Source organism: Microtus ochrogaster, chromosome 2 (genome assembly GCF_000317375.1).
Source record: "Microtus ochrogaster isolate Prairie Vole_2 chromosome 2, MicOch1.0, whole genome shotgun sequence".
NCBI lineage: Eukaryota > Metazoa > Chordata > Mammalia > Rodentia > Cricetidae > Microtus > Microtus ochrogaster.
This window is the reverse complement of record NC_022010.1, coordinates 42,907,703-42,918,743: the sequence shown is the minus strand read 5'-3', so window position 1 is coordinate 42,918,743 and position 11,041 is coordinate 42,907,703. Positions and strand designations below refer to the sequence as shown.

General features: G+C 45.2%; 1 protein-coding gene across 1 annotated transcript in view; it reads right to left on the bottom strand.

Moving 5' to 3' along the window:
* Slc12a8 (solute carrier family 12 member 8) overlaps positions 1 to 11,041 on the bottom strand; it is a 136,118-nt gene that overhangs the window by 36,979 nt on the left and 88,098 nt on the right. Inside the window, exon 8 of the mRNA XM_026786962.1 lies at positions 5,303 to 5,918. Within this exon, the coding sequence (XP_026642763.1) occupies positions 5,303 to 5,918 (616 nt within the window). The remainder of the gene's footprint in view (positions 1 to 5,302; positions 5,919 to 11,041) is intronic.

Below are 11,041 nucleotides of genomic sequence, written 5' to 3'. Positions count from 1 at the left end.
GGTGAGGAGGGGGAAGACCCTGGAGGAGAAGATGGAGGGGAAACTGTGATCAGAATATAATATATAAAAATATGTTTTAAAAAATGTCTTTGCAATAAAAGAGAGGATAGAAGGAGGGAAAGAGGGGGGAGCAGGAAAAGAGATGGGGGAGGGAGAGAGGAAAGAAGGGAAGGTGAGGAGGAGAGGAGGGGACACCAAAGGAAAAGAATCTAGAGAAAACAGGAACAAATTTCAGAGCAGAAAGACTTCTACAGGGGAAGTAATGCTATGTGTCAAGGGCACAACAGAAGCAGTTATATCCATAAAACAAGCAGTGGATGACATTCAAAGTAAGAGAAAAAAATGAAGATATGGACAAGTCAGGTTACAGCCCAAGTGTTTGGAAATTAAAATCAGTACAACACAGTCCAGACTGGTGGTTTCCACCTTACTGTCTTTCTGGTGAAGAAAACAAAAGCAAGCATCGTTTTCTAAGTAACAATGCACTGGGTAAAAGACATCTGCTAGTCCCTCGTGTGTCAGCCATATCACGTGACTAAATGTCAACCATGGAAACACAGCGAGGCAGAATGGCCTTTCAAGGAAGACCCCCATGTGACTCAATCTGGAAGTTCATCTTTTGTGCCTCTTCCCTCCTTTCTTCTACTGCCTGGATGGGCTGTACCGGCAAGGCCCCCCGCAGCCCCACCGGCCTGGATGGGGTGTACAGGCAAGGCCCCCTAACCCCTCAGCCCCACCTGCCTGGATGGGGTGTACCGGCAAGGACCCCCACCCTCGCAGCCCCACCTGCCTGGATGGGGTGTACCGGCAAGGCCCCCCAACCCCTGTGGCCCCACCCTGTATTGCAGGACAATCTGCTAAGTGAGGATGGTAAAGAAAAAAGGAGTCTGAGCCACTGAGGACCGTGGAGTTGCTGCATCCACCTCGGGCTCCTTTTGTAGGAGGCAGGTTAAATCACTACCGTCTTGTGATTTTGCTATTGGCAATCAAGCCTCATTATGACTGACACAGCAAGCAACATTTAAAACCAAAATTGCTAGAAAAAGTGGGAAATAAATTTGTGATGTGTTCCAGAAAGACGAACAAGATGACAAGAGTGCAGAGGGCTAAATTTAACAAGACAGACGGTATGTGCGTGCGTGCGTGTGTGTGTGTGTGTGTGTGTGTGTGTGTGTGTGTGTGTATGCATGTGTGTGCATGCATACATGTGAGTGTGTATGTGTGTGTGAGAGTGTGTGTGTGCACGTGTGTGTGGTGTGTGTGTGCGTGTGACTGAGAGCTGCGGGAAATTATCAAGTACATCAGTGAACAGGCGGGAAATTTGTGGACAACATAAACAGTGACAGCAGCAGCAGCAGGAGACTTGGCTGGGCTGTGTCTGTGTGCAGCACCCTGGGAAGGGAGCTGGCTCGCATTGATTCATGGAGTTTTAGCCCTGACAAGAACACAAAACAAAAAACAGTTTTTCCAGCAAAAGAAAACTGGAAAGTAAACTAAAGAAATATATACAATATACTTGAAAATACTGCGGAATAAAGAAAAATATATGCAACATCAACATGATGGATGATGGGGAGAAAAAGAATCTCCAAAGATATAAAGGTCTTGCTGGGTATTGAGGTGTGAGACTCCAGTCGCAGGACCAGGGAGTCTGAGTTTAAAGCCAGCCTAGGATACATGATGATTATAAAACCAGTCTGGGCTATGTAATGAGACCCTGAGGTCTCAAAACACAACAAACAAAACCCCAAAATATAGAAAGGTCTTATCCTTAGGGAACCAGAGGCATTGAGAAATTAGTAGGAGTATTTTTCAGGTTTCTTCTGAGCAAGAGTCCTCTCAGCCCTGTATGCTTGAAGTCAAGGGTGCCCCTGCACACCCCACCCAAGTCTCCAGGCTGGCATGAGAATTTCCTGAATAAATGGGCAACCGAAGAGGCTGCAGGAAGAAAATGTCCTAAGACTTCAGCTGACAAACTGTGATCGATCAGTCATTGTCCGAGTTTGCTTTCTACTGCAGCGGTAAACACCGTGAGCCAAGGCAGCTCGGGGAGGCAAGGGTTTGCTTCATCTTACAGCTCATTGTTCATCGAGAAGGGAAGTCAGGGCAGGAGCTCAGGGCAGGAGCTCAGGGCAGGACCCTGGAGGCAAGAACTGAAGCAGAGGCCACAGAGGGGTGCTGATCACTGGCTTGCTCCCTGTAGCTTGCTCAACCTGTTTTCTTATGCAACTCAAGGCCTCCTGCCCAGGGGTAACACCACACACAAGTGGGATGGACTCACCCCAACAATTATTAATCAATCTATAGGACAATCTGATGGCGGCATTTTCTTCATTTAGGTTTCTTCTTCCCAGGTGAATTAGTGTGTGTCAAGTTAACAAAAGCCGTTTTTGCTGTTGTTTTGAGAAAGGGTTCTTCTGTGCCCTGGCTGTCCTAGAACTCACTCTGTAGACCAGGCTGGCCTGGAACTCAGAGAGAAGCCTGACTCAAGTGAGCACAAGATTAACATGCAGTCATCACTCCAACACTGAGGATGTAGGCTCAGCAGGGTACATTCTCCAACGTGAAAAGTCAGCTCCCTAATAGAGCAGGGGAGCTATCGATTAATGGATATAGTTTTATCAGAAGAAAATGACAATGGCAGTAGCTAACTTAAACACAGATATATTTAATAACACTAATCTGCACACTAAAAATGGCTCAGATAGTAATTATTTATTGAGTGCATTTTAACCAAGTTTTTAAAAATAAACCTCTGAAAACAGCTGGAAAAGCTGAGAACGAGGTCAGGACTCTGGAGCCAGGATGACTGACGCTCAAAAACGGTTTGTAACAGCAGCATCCGGGGATACAACTGCTGCACTGTCTGCACCTTCCGACAAACTTCCAGAGAGATCTCTGGTGTCCTCATTTCCTTAGACTTCCAGTTCCCAGTCTAAGGAGGGTTTGTCTGATTGGCATGTCCTTGGTCTCATGCCTAAACTCTAGCTGCAGCCGATGCCATAAAACTGAGTGTTTGACATCTGTGGCTCTGAGTGTGATGGCTTCCTCTGCCTACTCCCAAGATTCATATGTTGGAAATTCTTCAGACGCAGAAAGGACATTCAGTGATGGGCAGGCAGCAACAGCAAGTGAAATAAATAGAGTGAACAGAACGTTATTGTAGCTGAGACATTCCTTGTTCCCTAGCTCTGCTGTGTGGTGAAGGGGATGGCCTGTAATCTGCCAGGTATGGCGGCATACAATTTTAATCCCAAGCACCCAGGGAGCAGAGGATGTCTGTGAGTGTGAGGCCAGCCTGGTCTACAAGTTCTAGGCTAGCAGGGGCTACACAGTGAGACTCTGCCTCATAAAACTAAAACTAAGGGCTGTAATGGCACACACTTTTAATCCCAGCATTTGGGAGGCAGAGGCAGGTGGATCTCTGTGAGTTCAAGGCCAGCCTGGTCTGCAGAGTGAGTTCCAGAACAGCCAGAGCTGTTACACAGAGAAATACTGTCTTGAAAAACCAAAACCAAACAAACAAACTAACTGGGACTGGGGGGTTGTGAAGGGTAGAGGGGGACAGTATGGAAGTGTAGAAACCACTGTATCTGACTTTTAATGCCATTTGGCTTATTAAACTGTACACTTGTGATTTTGATAAAAATAAATTATGGTTTATATTTTAATAACTGTCCTACCACTGAAAGGGCCCCACCAAGTTAAGAGAAGGAAAAGCTAGTTGTGAGAAAACACAGAGTGCTCTTCTTCAGAAGTCTCCTATGGCCTCTGTCTCATCCCCTGTCCAAGCCCATCTGCACAGAGATGGTATAGCACAAAGTACCTAGACATCAAATGCATGCGGGTGGCTGGAGACTGTGATAGCAAGTCACGCAAGGGGTCTACTCAAACTTCTTGATGACTCCACCGGAAGTCTTCATTTATAAACTGGGAGATACTGGTATCTATTATACTACATGAAGTACTGGACGTGCATGAGGCAGCTTCTGTCGTTGTAACAAACACCTGGGATGGTTTACTCAATCAATTATGATCCAATAAGAAGTGTCCTCCTGAAAGTCTTATGTGCTGAAGGCTTGGCCCCAGCTTGGCAGAGCTACGGGGTTGGGTCAGGGGGCTGTAACCGGATCGATGGATTCATTATTAATCTGTACTGAATGAGCTCTTAGGCCTGATTGGAGAAAGTACGGAACTAGGTTATGTGTGGTCCCTGGCAGCTCTTTTCTGTGCTCCTCTGTTTCCTGACGCTGGGAGGTAGCAGTTTTCTCCACTGTGTCTTCCTATCGTAATGCCTCGACCTTGCCATGGGCTCAAACCACAGCGCCACCTGAGTATGCACAGAAATCTCTGAAATGGTACCCACATAAATTCTTTCCCCCTTAAGTTGTTTTCTCAGGCATGTTGCCATAGTGATAAAAAGTTAGCTAATTCAACAACTTTTAAGGCAAAAAGATTTATTTTGGCCCACAGTATCGGAGGTGTCAATCCGTGACTAGTTGGTCCTGCTGCTTTAGGCCTGCTAAGTAGGGTATCACACCATGGTGATAGAATAAAACTGCTTATATCATGGGCCATAGAGCAACGGAGAGCAGAGAGAGCACCAGTGTCCCCAGGTCCCCTTGAGGAGCTTACCTCCAATGACCTGAAGTCCTTTCATTAGGCCCCTCCTCTTAAAGTTCTACTACCACCCAATTGCACCATCCTGGGGCATTCATTTAACCTGGACCCTTGGGTGACATTCCAGATCCAAATTATAGCAAGATATAAAGCACTTGGGATATGGTAGGTTCTCAAAAATGATGTTTTCTCTTTCCCCCAGGATTTCTCACGTTCTGTAATGACTTTATGATGTTGTGTTTGAGCTACAATCCTTCAGCTACCATTTCTTCATCCCGTGGTGCCTGGGTTGGGAGAGCCCTCTTCTGCCAACAAAACTTAGTGAGTCCTTAGCATTAATTCCTTGACAAAGGATAACTTAATCTGGTTCATGATGGTTAAGTTTCAACAGAATTTTGACTAACAGGAAAATGATATTCAATTTCTAGCTCTGGCTCCCAGCTCTTATACACTGTCTACATATATATATATATATGTATATATATATATGTATATATATATACATATATATATATATCAGGGTAGAATTATAAATAATTTAACCAACATTAAATACTAACATTTTGAAATAAATATTAAAATTATCAAAAGTTATGAAAACTGGGGTGTAATAACTAGGTAGATGAAGCAACTAGTGGTCACCCCAAAATAGGAGGCCCCAACATAAATCCAATGCACTTACCATCTCCATTCACTCTAGGCTGGCTGCACAGATCTGGGACAAGTTGGTCATGTGATTCACTCCTAGATGTCCGCTGGTTCAGACAGGACTCTGGCGCCTCCCAGGAAGCAGCGGACAACCCCTCAGAGTCTTCTGTAGGAAAAGACGAGGGTGACCCAGGGTCCAAGAGGAAGCTATCTTGTAGGGTTCGCTTGGCGCCCTTCTTGTACTTCCTCTTTGGGATCTGGTTCCCCTGTCTTGACCCAAGCTGACTTGTCTCGAGTCTCCCTCTGGGCTGGAGGAGCTGGTCCATGTCCTTGCTGAACTCGAGCAGGGTGCCCTCAGAGAGGCTTCCAGCAGGGGTGTCAGAGCCGTAGCTGGGAGCCTTGCCCCGAAGCAGGCGCTCAGAGCAGCGCGGAGCCTCTGGACCTTCTCTGGGCGCCGGCTCCCGAGACTCGGGGAGGCTGCAGGGAGCCATGGAGAGGGCGAAGTAAGAGTAGTCCACAGCGATGTAGGTCAGCATGAAGTTGATGGTGACGACAGGCGCCAGAACATTCACCTGGCCCACTAGGACAAAGGCCATGGTCACCACGCTGGTCAGGAAGATGGCCGCTACAGGTGTTTTATTTGGCCCTTTCTATGAGAACAACAACAAAAATGCAGAATTGTGAAATTTCAGATAGAAAATTTCAGAAATTTGATAATTAAACGATAAAAATAATTTAAAAAACCAAACATAATGTCTCAGGAACTTCTCTCCACGTGATGTTTGAAATAACCTCCAACTCACGGGGTTGATGTGAAACCTGAGCTGACACGTGGTAACGCAAACCCAGCAGGGTCACGTAGGAGCTCCTAAATACCAGAGGCATAGACCACATCACTACTAACATGGCTCGCTACCGTATGGCTTTGGAAGTCTTGGTGTTTCAACTCCCCCAAATAGGAGGCCCCTGTGTAATTACAAACCACTGATCCCTGCTCATCCAGGTGCCAGGACAGCTCACGGACAAGTTGCTCATTCGCACACAACTACGGGATAGCTCACGGACAAGTTGCTCATGCACACACAACTACACATGCCTGGCATTCGTGGAGGAGGGCACGGATGTGGGAAGATGTTTTACCTGCCTTTCCTTGACACCACCACAGCCACTCACGGTTCTGGAACCAAGGGTGCATTCACCTCTGGGTCCCCTGTTTGTCACCTGGTGAACTTTATTTGACCCAGCTGCCTTGTTCCTCTGTGGATGACTCTGTGCCTGGCTTCTCTCCATTTGCCTCCCCTCCACCAGCTCTCCCTCTCAGCCTTCCTAACCCAGTCCCCAAGCCTCAGAGACTGGATCTAAAGTCGCCCCATGCCTGTCCTCCTGACCATTTCTTTTCTCCACCTAAACTCACCCACTAGGCCCTTACCCCTGGTCATGGCTTTAAACATCAGCTTTATGTGGACAGCTCCCAGCTGAACTTCCAGCCTAAAGCACTCCCAGTACACCTCTGAAACCAACTGTGGCATTTAGGGGCGTATTGGAACCCATGCTGACCTGAGAAACCATCCCCAAAACAGTCTTGAAAAAGGAGAGAAAGAAGGGAGGGGAGGAGAGGAAGGAGGAAGAGGAAAGCTTTTATAATATTTGAGAACTGGTTTTGGGGAATGTTTATTAAAGTGGTTTAGCGGATTCTAACAATAAAATGACTGCAAATAAGCTAAGTCCTTAGAAACTGATTTTCTTTAAGTTTCGGATAAAAAGATATGGAAAACAGACAGTGAACCCCTACAGCGTAATTGGAAAAAGACAGACAGGGCAGGTGAGATGGCTCAGCAGATAAAGGTGTCTGCTTTCCAAATACCCACGAAAATGGCAAACACGTAAAAATACAGAGGATTCAAACGCCTCATCCATCTCTACAGCGGCATCGACTAGTACAAATACCCTGGAAAAGGTGGGGCGTTACTCAGTGTATGGAGACAGACATATTGTGTGGGTAAGAAATTTCAGTCATAGAAGACGGAGGTGACGGTGCACCCCTTTAAGTGCAGCATGCGGGAGGCAGAGACAGGTGGATCTCTGAGTTTAAGGCCAGCCTGTTCTACAGAGTCAGTTCCAGGACAGCCAGGGCTACACAGAGAAATGCTGTCTGGGAAAAAGACCCCGATACTAGGAATACAGTTTGGGGTTAATCTAAATTTTCATTTAGAACAAGGATCATCCATATCCCCCCCCCCAATAATAAGACACAGCAAAGAGGAGGAGGATGCTCAGAAACATAATGATGGGGAAGTATAGTTTAGAAGGATGCACACTTACACACACTCACATACACAGACACATACTCACATACACACTCATACACACATACACACTCACACATACACACACTCACACACACTCTCTCACACACTCACATACACACCACACACACACTCACTTACACACACCCACATTCACATACATACTCTCAAACATACACTCACACACACACACACACACACACACTCATACACACACACTCATACACACTCACACACACACTCTTGCACATGCATAATTCCATTTACAGACTTGATATACTCAGTACAAAAACTCTGTATCTGAAATGCTGGAATTCTATAAAGCCTGTATTTGATTTGTGTGGAAATTAAATTGGGAAGCCCCACACCATGAAACTTTGCTTCTTCATGCCTACAATTTCTAAACATGCTGTGTATAATCACCTTCAGGCTACGCAGCTAGGTGTATATGAAACATACGTGAACTGAATATTTAGACCTGGCCTAAAGGTACTGTATTATAAATATAGAATACCCCAAAGCCCGGAGTCTGAAAAGCTCCTGGCCCAGGACAGCATAGAAAAGGAATACTGAATCTGTACTCGGAGGCTTCAGAAGCAGGCAAATGTTCAGAGATGTTCTTGGAGGGAGCAGAGTTGTAAGCTGAGGTCTCCGAGCCAAATCCTAGAGTCTGTTTGTGCCATGAGCCACAAGCGGCTTTGCATCTTTTAGTAATCAAAAGAATAAGGTTTTATTACATGAATTACATGAAATTTAGATTTGTGCCCTTGGTCAAGGGTCAGGTGTTCTCTGTGGCAATTTATGAGCTTCAACAGCAGAACGTGGCACTGGTGTCCAAGGCTCAGGACCTGCAATGTGCTGTTTGACACTTGAGAAAGCCTGCAGACCCCTAGAAAAGTCATAAATGCTCATCACAGAAGGCAGCGGGTGTGGAGTCAGAGGGGAGGGCCTCACTGGGGAGGCAGGTGGGGAGGGAGTCAGACTTGCAGGGTTAATGGGTGGAGGCCACAAGGCACTTACCTCAAGCTTATTCTTAAAACAGTTTACATTGATTTCATGACATTTTCTAATCTGTTCACTATAATCAAAACTGTGTTTATGTTTCTGCTATTAAGAAAAGGAAATAAATGAATATAATCTAACCCTATATGAAGAAGTTTTTAGGGGCTGAGGGAAACTTTAACGTTAAAAGACACATGACAAACAGGGAGAAATGTCTGTAATACAGGCCACAGAGTTAGCCTTCCTAACAAAGAGCTTCTAGAAACTGAAAATAACCTGAATGGCAGAAAAAAATACAGACATCTACAAAACAGGAAGAGATAATCAACTTCATTCACGATAAAGGGAACACAAATCTTGGTATCCTCAAATGCCATTTCTACTGAACACTGGCAAAACATTTCACTTAACAATGAGCCAGAGAAGCTGGGTGGTAGTGGTGCACCCCTTAATCCTAGCACTTGAGAGGCAGAGGCAGGCAGTAGCAGACCTGCTACTTTGGAAGCTAATTTAAGTATATAGTTTTTTTTTTTCAAGAAGGAGTTTGAACACGAGTAACCCATGTCCATGCTGCACAGGTGAACAATAATTCTCCAGAAGTCATAGGTTAGTGAACAAAAACATAAACAAAAATAAATCCCTTCCACCATAAGTTGCTTTTGGTCATGGTATTTTACTACAGGACCAGAAAAGTAACCAATAGAATCGGTCAGGCCTGTGGCTGAAGACACACCACATCTGGGTTTCAGGACATAGAGAATAAAGTTGGAGCTAATCTCAGAACTTCCTACCCACTAGCATAGTGTCAAAAGATGCTCTGCAGGCTTCTGGGAGAAAAAAAACTTATCAATGGTATTGCCTAGCAGCGAACCCTAATGTGACCATACAAAGATATATGCATTGGAGCCATAGCTGCTATGGAGGTTACCAACCACTTTCTGATTGGATGTGAGGACTGCTCCACATAGAAGAATTCAAGTCTGGCACTTTAAGCTACTCAAAAGCCCATGGCTGGGGAGGTCATAGGCCCTAAGGGGAGAACCTACTGCTGTTGTTTTGATAAACAGACATGTTGTCAAACTGCCTTCTAAATATTTATTTTTAGGTATTGGTGCTGCTCTTAATCTCAGTCAGAGAAGCTTCTTTCTGCAGTGGGCAGCAGTTAACGCGGAGACACATAAACATCTGTGACTATTGAGTGCTCAGCCCTTAATGGGACATCAATACCAACCATTACCAAGCTACGAGAACATCTTAGAGAAGGAGGTGGAAAGAATGTAAGAGCCAGAGGTTGGGGAAGAGGGCTGGTATGTCATCTGGACCTGGTATGGCTGTGACACTCACCATAGTTGGTTACCTGCACAAAATGAAGTAAATAAGACCAGTCAACATTCCAGCAGATAGCACTCCCAGGACTAAGAGGAAAGTACATGAAATGGGAGACTTCTCAGGTGAGGGGAGGGAGAGAGAGTTGGATGTGGCTATGAGCAAAATACATTGCACACATGCATGAAATTTCCAAAGAGTAAAGAAATAAAAAAAAAATTATCACACACACAAAAATTTACTCAAAGCATCTGCCAATACAGATGTAAGCTATATACATCCAGTTGTAGCAGTAGGAAGAGAGAATTACCCACTACAGCACTGTTGACTGGAAGGCACTCGTGTATCCGTCAACAGGGAACTGACTAAATAGACTATGTCACATCAACATAGAGGAAAAAGAATGAGAAAATCCTCTTTACATTAATATAAGTGATGAATTTATAAACTACATGAAATTTTTAAAATTCAAGTTATAAAATAAACAATATACTGAGAGAACTGTCTGTTGTGTGAAATTAAAAGCATTTGTTTGAAAAACAAATGGGGAGCCTGAGGAGATGGCTCGGTTGTGAGCCGGAAGAGATGGCTCGGCTGGTTATGCCTGCCACATGACCGTGAGGACCTGAATTCAGATCCCCAGTGCCCATGTAATCTGGGCATGCAGGCTTGCACCTGTCGCCCAACACAGGCTGCTGGTGGCACCAAGATGGGATCCCTAGAGTTCACTGGCCAACTTCCATAGCTGTATCAGTGAGAGACCGTGCTTCAAAAAATAAAGTGGTATAGCTAGAGAGATGGCTCAGTAGTTACGAGCACTTGATCCCTTCCAGATGACCTGATTTCTGTTCCCAGTGCCCATTTGGCAGCTCACAATCATTTGTTACTCCAGTTCCAGGTGATCTGATGCCCTCTTGTGATCATCATGGATACTGCATGCAAGTGGCACATAGACATACACGCAGACACAACACACACACACATATATATGTATTTTTATAATAATTTTTAAAGTAAAAATAAAGCTCAGCATGGTGGCACACGCCTTTAATCCCAGCATTCGGGAGGCAGAGGCTGGTGGATCTCTGTGAGCTCGAGGTCAGCCTGGTATACAAAGAATTCCAGGACAGCCAGATAGA